The sequence below is a fragment of the Anastrepha ludens genome, chromosome 3, assembly GCF_028408465.1.
Source record: "Anastrepha ludens isolate Willacy chromosome 3, idAnaLude1.1, whole genome shotgun sequence".
Lineage (NCBI taxonomy): Eukaryota > Metazoa > Arthropoda > Insecta > Diptera > Tephritidae > Anastrepha > Anastrepha ludens.
Genome location: NC_071499.1, coordinates 10,119,077 through 10,137,938, shown reverse-complemented (window position 1 = coordinate 10,137,938; position 18,862 = coordinate 10,119,077). Strand labels below are relative to the sequence as shown.

The window sequence follows — 18,862 nt, the reverse complement described above, 5'->3', positions numbered from 1 at the left end:
GTAAAAACATTTTTAGATGAAATTTCATATGAGTTTATTGCCTTTATTGCCGCTTCACTTTAACGAATATATTTATGTTGGAGTTGCTCGATGTCCTTGCTAGTGCTATTTCTGCAGCCTTTCCTACCGCAAAGAAGAAGAGAAGTTAGTATTTATAATTATGAGCATGTGTGAGTTAGTTTATCACATTCGTGCTTGTGCTAGGGCTCTAAAAAGTATTTAATGGACCAGATTAGTGAGAGTAATCCCCCAGACAACGACCTCAGGGACTGCAATAACTGGAGGGGCATCTACGTCCTACCTGTCATTGCTAAAATAATAGCACACATAATTCTCAACCGGCTGAAAATTTATTATGTCTGTAAGTTCCTGCCAGGAAGGTTCTCGCAGTGGATTTACTTGCGCCGTTCAAATAAACACACTCAGAATTATCATCATAAGTTTAAGCTGCATTGGCTCTTTATTGGCTATGAAAAAGCCTTCGCCAGCACCAATCGGAGACGAGACAGAGACGTAAGCTGCCAGGTTCTGAGTGGTATACGTATTGCCCCCAAAATTGCTTCTTCTTATCCTCGAGGACGTGATGTGCGCTGATTTCAGTAATGAAAATCAACATGAACAAAGACATTCAGTGGCAGATAAACAATTAATTTCTAAGTTACTTGACACACGCGGATGATATCTGCGTTTCTTTCTTTTTTTTCGGTCGGGACAGATAAGCAAGTACACACCCAGACACAATTAAGTCTATTGTACTGCACTCGGATTCGCTTTTTAATTTTCTTTAAATCTACTGAACCTCCGAAGAAATCTGAATAGGTCTTGTAGTACCAAGGAGCCAAGGTGATCGCTTCTTAACACATCAGTGCCAAAGACCACAAGCCTGATTCGAGCGAAGGCGGGGCAGATGAAAGTGGTCCGCAGTCCATCCTCCTCTCTACATGCAGGGCAGAGTGCACTATCTGAGATGCCCACCTTTTCCATGTGCTTTGTCCCTAGAAAGTGGCCCTTCATCAGTCCAAGCAGCCTCCTACAGCCCCTTCTGCTTAGTGACAGGAGGAACTGCGACAATCGGTCGAACATGACAGTTAACATCAATTTTGTCCATCTGCAGCCTCTCTCAGCCTGCCAGGCTCACTTGTGGTTGCCCGTTTGCTAACCGTGGCTTTGATGGCTGCATAAGGGAGTGGCAGAACGGGCGGTATAGACTCCGATGAATGTCCCTTACTCTCTGTCTGTAAACTGTCCGATCCAGTAGTTGTAGTCGTGTCTGATCCTTCATCTCGTCATTATTGTCGAAGTTTGTCTGCAGGATTGATACCTATGGTAGCAGCCTATAATAATCTTACTGCGCTCCCTAACCGGCAGCATAGAAGCCTCGCTGTGGAGGTGTTGCAGGTGAGACATCAGGAGGCATCTCGTGGCTGCCCTGAGTGCAATATTCTGACAGGTCTCAAACTTTGCCCACTGCGAGTCACTAATGCCAGGGGATCAGACGAGCGCAGCGTAACTTAGAACTGACCGGCCAATTCCTTTAAATGTCGCCAGCAAAATTTCTTTGCCTTTGCCGGAAATGCTACCGTCTCGCGATTTGAGAGCCTTGTTGCTGTTTTGGACCTTGGAGGCAATTAAAGTTGCGGGCGCCGAAAAGGAGAGCAAGCAGGCCAAGATGATCTTCAAAAGTTTGGGTTTGCAAACTGTCGGTATTGGTGCATCATCGACTTTCGCCTTTAACTGCAGTTTGGCCCCCTTCGTCCAGGTACTAAAGCGGTTGTATTGGATTTAGTGCGAGAAAGCTGGAGATTCCTCGCAGTGAAATCGAGAAAGGCTAGAGAGATAATCGTTCACTCTGGAACACAGGCCATCTATGTCATTACCGAACACCATTAGCGAACAATTGTCAGTATAGGAGACAAATGAAACTCCCTCTTGGGTTGGGGAAACCTCTAAATATAGAAGTTGAAGCGCCAGGGTGAAAGTGCACAAACCTGTGACACTCCTTGCATCATCTTGTTCCGTTTTGAACTTAGGATGATTGGTTTTCGATTATGGCATTGATGAGGTAAAAGTTGCAGCAGCTACTAGTATCTTACTCTCGATGAATGTCGTTTAGGGTCAGCCGACTTGAAGTTTTGCATTGGCGTCCATTAGGTTAGGTGAGGTTGAACTGGTTGACTTGTGGTGACGCATAGACCGGTTCGGTTCATAGCGATTCCAGATGGAGTTCGTTAGTTATGTGTTTTGAAGTAATCCATCCGCATGGTGCCTGTTGCTATTACGAATTTATGGAGACATTTCCAACCAACTACTAAGATGGGAGACCCCAGATATTTTAAGTATGTTTGAATAACGCAGAATATCCGTGAAGGAGATAGTACTCTACAGTTTCCCTTGAGTTTCTCTCTATATTTTCTGCATTCCTATTCGAGACTCCTATCTTCCACGCTGCTACTGAGCTATGTCCCGTCAGTACAGCTGTCATAGTTCTACAATATCTTCTTTTTAGGGAGTAAAGGATGATCTATTTAGAGGAATCGGATATCAAATTGAATCAAAACAGCGAAAAATTCAAATTTATTGGGCAGCCTTTATTATTTTTGTGTAGAACCATTCATGACATTTATTTTTCAAAGATAATCTCCTTCAAATGTTATCCGCAATTGTCTCCTAGGACTTCGGACGATGACGCAGTAAATCCATTGCTTCACAGGTTACATAGTAAATAGCGCCATATTGTAGGAACCAAGAGATTGTAAAGACCACTGGGTTCAATTTCCGGTATCAAAAAGTCGTTTATCATAGCGCGATATCGTTCGCCATTCACTGGGCCGATGTTTCCTCCAGCACATAGGCCACACCAAATGTTTATTTTCAATGGATGTAATGGCTGTTCTTGAATGGCTCGAGGTGCTCTTTGGCCCAAATATGGCAATTTTGCTTATTGACGTAGCCATTAAACCAAAAATGGGCCACATCGCTAACCAAAATTTCTGGCCTGAGCGTGCGATTAACACTTTTCAGAGAGCGTCGATTTTCGTAATTGGACGATTTGTAAACGTTTTTGAGGTGTACGTCTTTCCATGATGAAATATCAGAAATATCAATGAATGCAGAAAAAAGGATGTATTTAGTTTGACAGTAGCCACGCGTCATCTGTCAAAAAACCCTATTAGAAAAAGTACCTCGAATGTGTCGATTTACACACGGAGACATCTGGAAGGGAGACACTAGAAATTCTCTTTTCATGTTTCATTCGCGGTCACACGAGCAAAATTGTTTTCGGCAACATTTTGACGTTTACTACTTTAGCATCTTCTGGTTTGGATATATTCTACAACCCGCTAACATGTAAATGGGTGAGCGTCCGCAACAGTTTTTTAAATATTTCAATGAAGAACTCAAACTAATTAAATAATAAATATTGTTTTTTTTTATTTACATATATATGTATATAAATTTTTGTACTTGAGTAAAAAAAAATATATTAAAAATACTTCACATATAAATATATATAATTGGCGCGTACACCCTTTTCGGGTGTTTGGCCGAGCTCCTCCTCCTATTTGTGGTGTGCGTCTTGATGTTGTTCCACAAATGGAGGGACCTACAGTTTCAAGCCGACTCCGAACGGCAGATATTTTTTATGAGGAGCTGTTTCATGGCAGGAACACACTCGGAGGTTTGCCACTGCCTGCCGAGGGGCGACCGCTATTAGAAAAAACTTTTTCTTAATTTTTTGATCTTTCACCGAGATTCGAACCGACGTTCTCTCTCTGAATTCCGAATGGTAGTCACACACCAACCCATTCGGCCACGGCGGCCGCACATATAAATACTTAACTTAAAATTAACTTGAGTATCTAGAAATGGGGGAAAAATTAGAATTCAACATAAACATGTCCCATAACTTTTTTAAATTAATTTACTATCCTAATAATCCTGCATTTCCCAAACAGCGTTCGGATGTTTGTCATCGTTGTTTTTTCCCGCTTGATTGAAAACCAACACATAACTGAGAACTTTCTCCCACAAAAGAAGAAAACGAATAAAGCAACTGTCAAAAATTGCTTCAAAATTGAAAATACGAATAAGAAGCACAAAGCGTGTTGCCAGTACAGGAGACAAATTCCCTTCTCTCTTCCGCGGCCATCCTTAACCCCCTAATAAAATGTTTCCCTTCCAAATATTTCCCTGTGTAAATGGGCACAATCTGATCACCCTTTATAGATCGAGTCCGATCCGTTAGCACAAAAGAAAACCCATTTTTATTTTTTGTATTTTGCAATTTTTATTCAATTATGTTTTTTGAATGTCTGTTTGTAATCTTCAAATTTTCATTACCATTTTCGTTCATGTAATTGTATGTTTCACAGTTGGATTTTTATTAATTTTTTTATTATCAGTTTACAACTATTTTTTCGCTTCAATGCTTTTTATGTATTTTCCATCATCCATCCTCATTTGCTTTTATTGGTTCTGTGTATGTGAGTGTGTTTGTTTTACTTTTCATTGTTGTTATTAATAATTGCTAAAACTGTTAGTTAACATCTAAATATATATATATATATATATACATATATATGTATATATGTGTGTGTATATATATTTTTTGTCTGCTTCTTTATTACACTTCTATTAATGTTGTTGTTGTTTTATATTCCAATAGTACTTAATTTGTAAATTTATTTTCATCTGCATTTGTGTTTTTTTTTTCCTTCTTTTGCTGTTACGCTTTGTTGTGTTTCTGTGTATTTTTGTTGCTTTGTTATTTATTATTGTGGTTTTTTTCGTTTTCGTGGCTGCTGTCTCTTTGTATTTGTGGTTGGCTGTATTTGTAATACCTACATGCAATACACAATGAATCGTCAATAAAATTGAAAGTTAATGCAATCACTATTTTTTTCACTATTTTCATATTTATATTTTTCACTCTCTATTTGAATGCTGATGCAATTGAAATGTTCCGCTTTAACAAAATTCGCGGCTTGACCAACTGTAAATAACTGGTTTATTTAAAGATTTTGTTAAGTAAATTGTTTTTTGTTATTGTTTTTTTTTTTTTTTGCTTTTGTTGTTTGATCTGTGTTACATAAATAAAAATACTCCTCTCTTGGTTGTTCTGTTTTCAAATGATTTTTCGGTATTTTATAACGTTGCTTAAGTTCCTTACGCTTACAGATGTAAATACATAATTATTTATGCTTGTTTATGTCTCATTACTGTAATATTAATTCAATTTAATTAAAATAAGTATACAATTTATATATAAGTATTTAATAATAGTATTGTTAATAATAAAATTCTTATAATAAATCGCTTGACGCTAAAGGAGTCACCTTCATCGCCATTTTTTGTATTTTTTGTTTTTTGGCTGTCTGCCAGTTTTGTTTTTCGTGTTCTCTTGTTTTTGTTTTTCGTGTAACTAAGTGACAGCAACATTATTGCATAGCTTTTGTGTGTAGATATGTAAGAAATGTTGAAATAATGAAAAAATATTTTAAAAATTTGAAAAAATACTTTACTTTTTTAAATTACAAGCGCAAATTTTGGAGTTGGGCAGCTGATTTTTTTAAACATTTTTACTTTTACTAATTACATATTTTACATTGACTCGTTGTTTGGTGGGTGTGGCTGCTGTTTATGCGTGTGAGGGGCGTGTGGGGCTGTTTAGTAAGAAATAAATAAAAAAGTATAAAAAAGAAATATATAAAAAAAAAAAAAATTGGAAAAAAAAAATTAGAAAAAAAAATTATAAAAAAGAAAAATATAAAAAAAAAATTAGAAAAAAAAATTATTAAAAAACAGTATAAGAAAAATTATAAAAACGAAATATATAAGAAAACAAATTATAAAAAAAAGTTATAAAAAAGATATTATAAAACAAACATTATCAAAAAACAAGTATAAAAAAAATGTATTAAAAAACAATTATAAAAAAAAATTATAAAAATAATTATAAAAAAATTATAAAAAAATTTATTAAAAAAAAATTATATAAAATAAATAAATTTGTGGCGCACGTCTTTATGATTATCCACAAATGGAAATAGTAAGAAACAGTTAAGGTTTTAATAGGAGTTGATTCATGATGCCTAAACTCCATTAATGAAATTATATAGAATTTGCATTTTGCATTTCAAGTTGGCACATAAAAAATCAAGAAAAACAATTTTTCGCTAATTTTTATTATACGCGGTAAGCCTGTAAGTTTATTAAAAAAATATAAAAGTTAAAAAAAAAAATAATTTTTTTAAAAAATTAAAAAAATTAAATTTTTTATATAAAAAAAAATTTAAAAAAAAAGTTTTAATAAATAAAAAATACAAAAAGAAAAAATTATTAAAAAAAATTATAAAAATAAATATAAAAAATATGTATAAAAGAAATAATAATAACAAAATATTTAAAAAAATTACAAGACAAAAATTATCAAAAAAAATTATAAAAAACAATTACAAAAAAAAATTATAAAAAAATTGCTACACAAAAATTATAAAAAAAATAAAAAAAAAAAAAAATAATAAAAAAATTATATAAAATATATAATATATAATATAAATAAATTTGTGACGTTAAAGATTTTATTGTTCTTATTGTGGCCGCATGAACATTCCCAGTACAGGTACAGGGAATGTAGCTGGAGTGACAATGCTTGGCCGGATATTTTTTGCATTATTTTATTAATGTTGACAACAGGATACCCTTGCCTACATTTTTATAACCAAATGTACCAAACGTAGCTGTACAAATATATTGAATACTCCTATATGGGCATTATCCTATCTGCGCAATGGCTTGGATTCAGCAATCAAAGGTGCATAGTTTAGATAAAAATATATATTTTACGCATGCGCAGGTTCTTCATGTATTAGCAACTGTGAATATATGTGACAACAGAATGTTTGCTGACTGCTTGTTTTGGTACTGCCAACATAGAAGTATTACCTAAATGGCTGGGTATGTGTTGCGCCTATAAGATGCCCATGCAAATCAAGCATTATTTATACGACAAGAGCATGTTGCTGACCTAAGGTTTGTGAAACATATTGGGTGTGTTCGAGCCACAAATGTTGCGGCAGTGTTACTTTTTATGACAGAGCATGACGTTCTTCGATAAAATTTCGACAACACTGGCAACGTCACGCGTTCGTTTAGCGAAATGTTGACAATCTGTTGCTCATCACTAGCTAATCAAGCGCAACATACAAATTTTCAATGCGCAATCGAGATAGAGGAGGAAAAGTAAGTAAATTTTGTGTTATATGTTATTTTTATGTTGTAATATTGTTAATTATTTGTTTTTAGCATAAAATTAAGCGTTGTGGAAACCAAATTACTGGTCAGAACTCGAGTGGACATGGAAAATGCATTTGGTAGCGGGAGGAGGAAGAAATCGGTCCTTTGGGGCAATGTACTGGACAAAATGAAAACCGATGCTCCAGATCTTAGCGCTACAAGAGATCAGTTGCAACGAAAATTTTTAAACATGTACGCAACATATAAAAGAATAAAAAAGAGGAACAATTCTACAGGAAGAGATGCAACCACTTGGGAATTTTTTAATGATTTCGACAAGATTTATGGTACAAGACATTCCATTTCTCCTCCATCTCAAAATTTGCAGAGTTCCCTAAACATTTCAAGCAGCAAAAGTGTACAGGATGATGGAGAATATCAAAGATCTCCAGACGAGAATCATAACTCCGAGACTGACTCCGATGGTAATGCTACTAGGAATGAATATGAAAACAAGGCAAATAGTCCTAATAAAAAACGAAAAATACCAGCCAGCGAGTTACTGGAGTTTTCAAAAAAGAGGCTCGTGAGGAAAAAATAAGGCACAATGAAGCGATGGCATTGGAAAAAGAAAGGCTTCAAATAGAGAGAGAAAAAGTTTCAAGAATGATGGAGCTCAGAGAAGTGTTAGATAAGTTTGTCAACAAGTGAACTTGGTATCTGAAAAAAGTGATCTTAGTATCTGAAAAAAGTGATCTCACTCAGTTAGTATTTTTACAGACTTCAGCATTTAGTTTTTTTATATCATTAAAATGATAATATGTACCTAAATGAAATGTTTTCTTATTCGCTTTTTTATTAATATAAAATAAAATAAAATAATTTAATGAATTGTTATGAATTAAATAACGTTTCCTCCTGTTTTTCTCCATGTTTCTTAAAAAACTATCCCCACCCCTTTCCATTAGCTCATCTGCTATCAAAAATGATAAAACTTCCATTTTTTTAAATAACACGTTTGACGCAAAATAAAGTCTGCAATATTGCTGCACACTATCAGCTGAGTATCAGCAACAGAGTATCAATAAAGCAACAGGTTTGCGGTATTGCGGTAATTATTGAGCGGCTCGAACACACCCATTTTCGGGCCCAATATTTTCTCATTTAACAGTTTTCGACGAATACAGCATCAGATATCGTTAAAAACAAAGAGAAGCTGTACTCACAAGTCAATTTCTCTAACAAAACTAGCGCGCGATGTTCCTTCCCTACTCCACGAAACAATTGGCTCCAATTTTATTTCTTTTGTGTTTTAGTACTGAAACGAACCGGAAATTGCAGCTGCTACTTTAGATGTTGTCGGACATGAAACAAATTTCATGAATAGCAAAACCACGTATACAAATATTTAATATTATTTTTATATACTTTTTATAGAAATATTTCGGTAAATTGTTATTTGTCACTTTGAAAGTCGTGAAACATTTTTCGCGAGTTAATAGAAGAAATGGTATAACGATGCATGTTTTATAAGGTGTTGCTTCTCCCTAGATCTTAGTACAATAATATTGCCCTTTCAAAATATGTAATAAAAAAAGGTGATCAGAGGTACTTTTTCCAATAGTATTTTTTCGACAGATCGCGCGTGACTACTGCCAAAACTAAATACATAATTTTTTTAGTATTCATAGACATTTCATCATGGAAAGATTTACGCCTCAACAACGTTTACAAATCGTAAAATTGTGTTACGAAAATTGACGCTCTGTGACTTATGGTGTACATAGCCGGCAAACCATCGGCAAAATTGAGAACAATTTTACATTATTGGATGATACTCGACCGATTAGACCACGTACAGTGTGCATGAAGAGAATGGGCTTGTTCGAGCTTCAATCACTACCGCAGTGTCACATGATTTGTGAAAGTATCACGTTCGATGTAAAATTCTGGCAACATTGTCAAAAGCATCACGTTCGAAGTGTCCAAAATTCGGCAAATGTTGCACGCGAATACAAAGAAACAGGAATCAAAAATTTGTTGTTTGCAGAACATCAGAAAAGTATCAGTTGAGCAACTGCAACAGTGTTGCAAATTGTCATCAGTGCAGCAGTATTGCCGTTTTTATTACGTGCCTCGAAGAAGCCCAATATTGCGGCTGTTAATGAGAGTTTTGCCGAAAACATGAAAGAATAGATTCGGCGCCGATCTCAACAACTTGGTCTATCTTATGGCACTACTTAGGCGATTTTACGCAAAGATCTTTGTTTGAAAGCGTACAAAATAGAGTTAATTTAAGATTTGAAGCCGGCCGATCTTCCAAAGTGTCATAATTTCAGTCGTTAGGCTCTTGAAAAACTCGCCTCAAATCCACATTTTGGTACCCAAATTTTGTTCAGCGATAAGGTCCACTTTAGGTTTAATGGCTACATCAGTAAGCAGAATTGCCGTATTTGAGCTGAAGAGCAACCTGTAGCCAATCAAGAACAGTCATTACATCCATTAAAAACAACCGTTTGGTGCGACCTATGAGCTGGAGGAATCATCGGCCCATATTTCTTCAAAGTCGAGAGTGATGCCAATGTAACAGTGAATAGCGAACGCTATCACACCATGATAAACGGCGTTTTTGTGCCACAATCTCCTTGTTCTAACAAGATGGCACTACTTACTATGTAGCCCGTCAAACAATGGATTTACTGCGTCATCGTTTCGGCTCGCACCAGTGATTTGGTTACCAAGATCGTGAGATATCACACTTTCGGACTTCTATATGTGGGGGTATGTAAAGTCTAAATGCTTTGTGGGTAAACCAGCTTCAATTGAGGTATTGGAAGCCAACATTACTAAAGTTATTCACGAGATATCGACCGACCGTTCGAAGTCCTCCAGCGAGTCAGTAAAATTTGGTGTTTACGGATGACCGAATTACGGCGCCGTTGCGGCTAACATTTGAAAGGGATTATCTCCAAACAATAAATGTCATGAATAGTTCCACACAAAAATAAAAAGGTTGCCCAATCAATTTGAATTTTCGTTGTTTTATTTTAATTTAAAATCCGATACCTCTAAATTGATAATCCTTTATTTGAAAAAAAGAGAAAAAAATATGAGAACTCTAATTGCTATACTGAAACTCGTAGTTGTAAGAAATATATACGTGAATTGTGCGCCTCTAAACATTCACGTCCAGCAAAAATGATAAAGCGTGCGGAATTTTTGGTTTCTCAGCACTCCAATATTTTTGAAATGGATTGGATTTTACAAAATAAATACCTATGTACACATGTACATACTTATTTAAGCAATAAAAATGAAGAATTGGCGCTTCGAACCTACGCACTTGCGAGTGGTTAAGCAATACTTTACCTCTTTTTAGAGATTTGAGTTTTTTTTTTTTTTGAAAAATTTTTTTAATTCGCAACACAGAGTTGATATCAAATGAATAAACGAAATTCTAAGAAAATAAAAATTTTAAAAAGCTTTGTCCACCAAAGAAATCTAAATTTCAAAATCTTAAATCAATACGAAATTTAATTTATAGAATTTTATTACAAAAATTACAAGAGTTTGCCTGTTCGCTATCAAACTTTCAATGTTTTGGCGACCATTTTTTCAATATAGGCGCATTGCACAATTCCACTGCGACAGAATTTGAATACTCCTGCATAGCAGATAAAAAATGATAAAAAAAAATCATAAATAAACGCAAAACGAATTGATGCTATTTTGTTTAATTTTCTTTTTAATTTTTTTGTTTGTCTATTTCAAAAAGACCTAGAATAAATGTATGCATATATTTGGTTAAAATTTGTTGTTATTCTTTTTTTCACGCTGCTTTTACAAACATTGACCAAATTGAATATGCAAAAATTTACTAAATTACAAAAAAAAAAAATATTAATATGAATGTTTTGAATGGCGACTTAAAAGCTACAAAAGATCAGAGCTTAAAATTAAAAAATTTGCCAATATTCCAAATGCGCTTAAATTTACCACAAATGAATTGAATAAAAATTTTACATAAATCATATTTTTCGCCGTGTGCGTCATGTGATGGTAGATAGTTGTGTGGCAGCGGCGCTTTCTGTGCTGCTGCTATTGCTGCTGCTGCATTTACTGCTATTGGTGATATTGGTGGCGACAGTTAGCTTCTGCATCTGCTGCTGCTGTTGCTTTTGTTGCTGCTGTTACTTTTGTTGCTGCTGTTGCTTTTGTTGCTGCTGTTGCTTTTGTTGCTGCTGTTGCTATTGCCGCTGTTGTTGCTGCTCTCTGTTCGCCGTTGCGCTCGTTTGTTGGTTTATTGCACAAATAACTTGCGGCTGTGGTGAATAAATGTTGAAGCTCTTGTTGTTGTTGCTATAGTTATTGTTGTTGGGTGGTAGAAATGGCTTGCTTTTCCTTTTGCTGTTGGCCATGAAAAGGATCATGCGCTGCTTCGCTGCATTTCCACTTGTTGTTGTTGTTGTTGTTGTTGTTGTTGTTGGTGTTGTTGTTGTAGCAGCATTTCCACTTCGTTTGCTGCACTGCTCTATTTTGGGCACTGCACTGCTTAGTTTTGATTTTGACATTTTGCAGCTGCTTCTGCTATTGTTATTGCTGCTGTTGCCATCCAGCCTGACATTGGCATTGGCCTTCCTCTGACTGGCGAGGCATTCTAGTGCTGTCTTCGGTTTATTTGTTTATATGTGTGTGTGCATGTATGTATGTGGCAACAACATTGAGTGTTGCAATGACGTGCTGTTGCTGTTATTGTTGTTGTTGTTGTCGCTATGCAGCAATGCAAGTTGCCCGTATGGCGGCGTCGCGTCGCAATCTTGCTTAATTATATATATATATATATTTATATGTATGTATGTGTGGTCACATATACACATGACTTGCGCTTACTTTTTGCTTTATCGTATCGTTTAACTGTCGTCTTCAAGTTCTCCATTTCTCTTCTTCTCCTCATAATCCATTTTTTTGTTTGTATTCTTTTTACTTCTTTGCTTTGCTTCCCTTTTATTAGGTAGGATTGTAGTATGCATGTGTGTGTGTGTTTTTATGTATGCTTGTTGTATGCACGTTTAAGATTACGTAGTAGGTAGTATGTGTGTGAGCGTGTATATGTAATTTGTGTATTTAAATGTAATTCAAATTCATATAATTAGCTTAACCATAAACCGATATTATAACTCCATATCTCGGGCCTCGTCTTCACTATAGTCCGACATGCTCGACTCGCTATCGCTGCTCTCTCGCTCTTGTTGCGCCGCACGCAGCGCCTCCTCGGTGGCATAGCGTTGCACATAATCGGCCACTTTGCGATGATACTCCTCCGGTTCGTGTAAGTACAGCGCCGCTGCGTCCCGATTCAGCGGATCCACTGGATTCGGATATGTCAGCAATTGTGGTAGAAACGATTCGAAAATATTCGAGAGATCATACAGCGCTGTCCAGGCCTGATTGATTACATCCAAACAAACTGTGCCCGATGATTCGTCGATGTTCGGATGGTAGATTTTATTCACGAACCCTATGCTTGGCGATTTGAAGGGATAATTGTCTGGCAGGTAGACTCGCACCTTCCATACGCCACCCTCGTACGGTGTCCCATGCGGTCCGAAGAATTTCACATGAAACTCATTTAGGCCACCCAATATGGTTACTTCGTGTTTGGATTCGATTAGTTTAATAACGTCATTGTCCATGCGTCGCTTGCCAGCACTGGGGGATGACATCTTACTGCCTTATTCAGTTTAATCCTCTTCTACACCGAATGTTAAGTCCTGCTGATTTATGCAGCCAAATGTTCGTCCTGTCGGCGTAGAGCGTGGGCAGATGTGCCGAGGAAAAGGATGACAGACAGCGCGCACACCTCTCTGTTTTGCCCCTTGTTGCCGTTATGTTACTATGCAATCCCGCTGTTGACGTTCGCAACTACAATGAGAAACCGGTGCGATGTATTGGTGACCCCGACAAAACAACAGCTACAGCGACCGATTTCTCAGGAAGTGTTTTCTCGTATAAGTTCTGCCAATTCTTCTTATTGTTGGTGTTGAAACTGCAACGAAACATAAGAAGATTTGTATATTGTAGATGATTGAATAAAAAACAAAAACAATTGCTCAACTTTTGTCAAGAGAAACTCCGAAAATATTTAAAAAATACAGTAGGAAGAGGGAAGGAGAGCAAACAAAAGTGGAATTGTTTGAAAGCCTTGGAACATTTTGAAAACGAATTGGGCGGAATAAAACGAGCATTGGAATGAAGCAGAAATTCGTTGGCGACTTGGTACGCTCGAGTACGAAAGATTTCGGTAAAATAACAGCTTTTGTAACGAATAAAATAAAATAAAATTACACACTATCTATTTCTTAGATTAGAATACTCTCGGACAGCCAATCAGTTCTAAAAGCTTTAGATAGCTATACCTACAACTCAAAAACTCTCTTAGAATGCCACAAGGCACTCAATAACCCGGCATCCAAAAACAATGTCTCATTAATTTGGGTACCAGGACATGAGGGATATGACTGCAACGAAAAAACAGACTTTCAAACCAAAAAAGGGGCAGATGTAAATTTCATCGGACCTAGTCCCATGTAAAACAAACAGTAAAATACAGGGCCAAAACTCTAATAAATCAGCATTGAACGTAGAGGGTCTAAGACACTCCAAAAAGTTCTTAAGTTTCAATGCTAAAAGAGCTAAGATGGCCCTCACGTTAAACAAAAAGAGCATTCGCACTCTCACAGGCGCCCTCACGGGTCACTTCACCTGCAACAAACATTTACATACATTAGGCATAACTAACACCAGCACTTGCAGATTTTGCTGCGAAGATGAGGAGTCTATAGAACATCTCATCATCGAATGTCCGGGGTTGACGCATAGAAGGAAAAAGTTTTTAAACAAGTTCATGCTTAAAGATGAAGACCTACAATCACTCCCTCAGAAGGAGCTGGCACAATTCATAACCATACTTAACAGTCAATAGACAGCATAGGGTGCACAATAGATCAATATGGTCGCAGTGCCAAAGGCCGATACCTTAACCCTTATCTATTTCTTAAATAAATCTTTGCCGCACCAAAAGCAGCGGAATTAGCTCTGGAATTAACTCCTCTTAATACTCGGACAAACATTTTCAGTGATAGTCAAGCGGCTATTAAGGGGTTAGGGGTAGTCAGAATTTTCAAAAAATTTGATTTTTTTGGCATAAATAATAAAATCTTAAAAGTATTGTGTGACAATTTGAAGTGAGTCCGACAAATACTTTTCGAGTTACTCAACAATTAACAAAGACCGCTCGGGCGCTACGGAGCGTTCAAGAGCAAGTAACAAAACTGTGAATGCGTTTTTCTCAAAACTAATATATGTTTTTGGAATTGGTAATAACAGTAACTTAAAAATCGCTTGGTAGATTTCAAAAATATGTATACTCCTTTGGAAAAACATAAAGGACTCGTGCCTGGTCAAAGATTTTTTCTTTCAAAAAATTCGATTTTTTTTTTAACAATTGTTGATTTTTTTCTCGAAAATCTGAAAAATATTTCCTGAGGCCGCAAAACTGTTAGTTTTGAAAACAAAAAAGCTTCGATCAGGCACAAGATTATCTATTAATAAAACTAATTTCTCTTGTCCTATTGATTTTAGATGAATCTCTAAGGACTTCTAGAGAAATGGGCTCCACAAACAGCGATAACTTTTAAATTTTTTTTGATATTTTGAAGTATTAATGCTATGTTTTTATTTTTGTAAAATAAAGCAAAAAATAATTGTTGAAAATATCATTTTTTTGGGCCTATGACTACCCCTAACCCCTTAAGGGGTTATACGCAGTTATGAAGCAAATAAAAGACGGGTTGTCAAGGATTTATCCTGAAGAAACTTCAGAATATTTTAATTTGAAAATTTTTGGCGGTTATAAAAGCATCCTTCAAGAAGGTAACAACATTTTTTATTTATGAAAATGTTGATTATAGAGCGCGCTGCAGGCGATTTCTGGAACCTCCTTTAAAAAAAGACGATTTACGGTGTACATCGTAACTCAGGATTGGATTATCTGAAATCAAAAAACCAAACAAATTTTGTTAATATATTAGATTATCTAGTAATTAATCGTTCGGCTAATCAAAATAGTGAGTTTTCACAAAATGGCAGCTTTTAAAAGAAATGATTTCGATTTTTACGTTAAAATTTGGCCGTAAATTGATTATAAAATGGAAAATAAGTATCAGATTTACAAAAGGAAAGATTAATTACTAGAAAATGTATCTTTAAAGATTGAGTTAAAACGGTTGACCGATCAAACAAGCCGTTTTCGAGATATCGTGTACACCGACTTGAAAAATGCCGTTTTGAAAAAAACACGTTTAAAGTTTCAATACCTACCTTAAAACGTGCCGAGGCATCTCTACATATTTAGGTATAACTCCGAAAGTATTGCTTAGATCTACTTCAAATTTCGTGCGTATACTTTTGAATATATGTACATTACAAAAATGCAATAAAAAAAATCTAAAATATACGAATCCAAAAAAAAAAATTAAATGCCCGAGTCCTTTTTTATTAAAAAAAAAAAAAAATTTACATAAATATCAACACAGTTAAGGCAAATGCTGCATGAAATATCGAACACACACACACGTGCGCAAGCAGATGCCATCCACTTCGAAATGGGGTCAAGACAAAATGAGGACAACAACAACAAACGCAAAACGAGGCCAACTCTGCAGCATTCATGTGAAAATAAAAATGTCTGCCTGCATACATATGTGAGTAACATGTATATGCATATGTGTGTGTAGGTAAAAGCCAAATGCAAGAACCAACAACTACACATACACATGCGTGCGAGTGTACACACCACATACGCTGTGACACTTGGCTTTGCGCGCCACGCTGGTGCAGTTGTTAGGCAGTTAACCGTAAATTATTGAGAAAGCGCACAAAATAAAAGTATATTTATAGGCTGATGGATTTGTATGGCGGTTTTTCCCCCTTAAACAACTACTTATTTTATTTTTAATTTAGGTATATATTAATAAATTTGAGTTACTTAAGGATGAAATATGTATGTGCAGATATGCATTTCTTTGTTTACACTTACTGCATAAAACAAAAAAAAAGCAAAACCAAAAATTAAAAACTTTTTTGAATAAAAATATAAAAAAAAATCTAAAAAAAATAGAAAAAAACAAACTTGTTTAGCGGTCCTTTGCCTTTTGCCTTATAAATTTTATAAATTTTTCTTTAATTTAAATTTGAATTTTTCATTTTCATATGTAATTTAAATTATTCACGCCAAGTGTGAGTTCACATTTCTCAACTTTCGCGTGGAGTTACAAGTTAACCATGTTGATGTTGGCCAATGTGAATCACGCGGTGACGCCGTGTCTAAGAATATCGCCATGAATAACCAGCAAAAACAAAAAAAAAAAAAAAATAACCACATATGTCACAAAAGCAAAATGAAAACAAACACAAAAACAAATTAAAACAAACAAAAACATGCGCAGTAAATGTATACATGCGCCATGCGTTCACAGTAGCAAAGCAACTTATGGCAAGGCTTTGAGGCTTTGACTATTAATTTTGTTTTATAATTTTTTTATAATTTTTTTTATAATTTCTTAATAACTTGAATAATGCAATTTTTTTATATGTTGTTTATAATTTTTTTATAAATTTTTTTTTTTATAATTTTTTTTAATATATAATTTCTTAATGACTTTTTTTAATAATGCAATTTTTTTTATATATTTTTTTTAATTTTTTTATAAATTTTTTTTTAATAATTTTTTTTTTATTATTTTTTAATTAATTTTTTTTTTATATTTTTTATAATTTTTTTTTTGTTTATTTCTTATAATTTTTTTAAACACTTCTTTTTTAATATTTTTTTTCATTTCTTATAAATTTTTTAAATATTTTTTTATAATTTTTTTTTTCAATTTTTAAAAATTTTTTTAATTTTTATAAATTTTTTTTTTATTTTCTATAAACTTCTTTTTTTTGTTTTTCATAGTTTTTTTTTTTATTAAACTTTTTGTTTGATAATTTTTTTTTTTTATACAATGTTTTTTTATAATTTTTTTTTTTTTATCAGACCTTGTAATATATAATATTTAAACTCAATTCATCAATTCTTCATTAAAACTTCAAATTTTCTAACCAGAAGTTTTAGAAAGATTTTGAATATGCAGTTTTATAGCAGTTTGAGTATTTTGTACACGAGAGAAAGTGCAAGTTTTAAGGGGCTCAAAAATCGTGGTGATCTCTGAAAAACAAAAAACATAATTACATAAAATTATCAAAGATCATCGCTAGTTTTCAGCCACTTTAAACCGTTACAATATTATCCCAAAATTTAATGGTTTACAAAACTGCATATTTTTCAAATTCAAAATTTTGAAATTTTATATAAGTATATATGTATGTAAGTAGATTAAAAAAAAAGTATCAACTAAAAACAAATAAATAAAATTAAAATAAAATAAATAAAAGTTAAGAAACAAAAATTAATTAAAATATATAAAAAAATAAAATAAAATGATAACTAAAAAAAAATATAAAAAACTAAAATTAATATTTAGATAGAAAATAAATGTTTAGGATTGAGAGAGGTTAGAAAGTCTCTCGGGGTTAGAGCTTCAGAGCTTATTTAGATTCGCAAAAGACGCAGGCTTATTACAAGAAGTATACTACAAGGAAACGTAAGGGTCAAGCTCTATCTGGTACCACTAAGGACCAATAGTTCTATGTGAGGGTTTTCAGCCAGCCAAGACAACCTAACCTCACCTTAGAATTAATAAAATAAAATAAATAAAATAATAAAAATAAAAATAAATAAATAAAAACTAATAATAAAATAAGAATTAAAAAATTGTAAAAAATAGTCAAAACCTTGCAATATGTCGAACTGCTATTAATGTTAACACAGGTGTACGTACATACAAATAAAACACATACCAAAAAGAAAATATTTAAATGAGGGAAAAACTATTCCTAGCTGATTAAAAAAAATCGGTACAAATAAATGAAACAAAAGTATAAAAAAATATAAAAATTATATTATAGAAAGAAAGAAGAAAATTTATCAAAAAGAGAAAAAAAATATATAAAAAAAAAAAAAAAATTATAAAAAAAAGAAAAAAAAATTAAAAAAAAAGAAACAAAAATTTATAAAAAAAAGAAAATAATAATAAAAGAAAATTTAATTTTTGAAGCATTCACATTCGATTTGAAAAACAGTTCTTAAAATCGACTTTCCCGAACACATACAAACAAAATATTTAAATGAGGAACAAACTATATCTAGCTGGCTAAAAAAATCAGTATAAATAAATAAAACAGAACTAGAAAAATATAAAAATTATATAAAAAATTAAAAAAAAAATCTTAAAAAAATATATGATAAAAAATTTATAAAAGGAAAAAATTTCATATAAAAAAAATTACAAAAAAAAGAAAACAAATTATTTACAAAAAAATCGAGTTTTTGAAGCATTCACATCCAATTCGAAAAACAGTTCTTAAATAGACTTTCTCGAGCTTTGCAACTTTGACGCTAACGGCCTTAATTACGCAAAGCTTTTAGCAAACAAATTCCAAAATTGTGTCATAATTTAAATTTTAG

At 33.7% G+C, this 18,862-nt stretch overlaps 1 protein-coding gene across 4 annotated transcripts in view; it reads right to left on the bottom strand.

The window, feature by feature from the left end:
• Nucleotides 1-4,668: 4,668 nt before the first annotated feature.
• LOC128857000 (ubiquitin-conjugating enzyme E2 H) overlaps nt 4,669-18,862 on the bottom strand; it is a 43,342-nt gene continuing 29,148 nt past the window's right edge. For 3 of the 4 annotated variants that reach the window (XM_054092502.1, XM_054092504.1, XM_054092503.1), the window contains exon 2: nt 4,669-13,282. In XM_054092502.1, coding sequence (XP_053948477.1) covers nt 12,408-12,959 — 552 coding nt within the window. In that variant the 5' untranslated portion in view covers nt 12,960-13,282 and the 3' untranslated portion in view covers nt 4,669-12,407. The remainder of the gene's footprint in view (nt 13,283-18,862) is intronic. The other variant, XR_008453888.1, reaches the window with a different exon arrangement.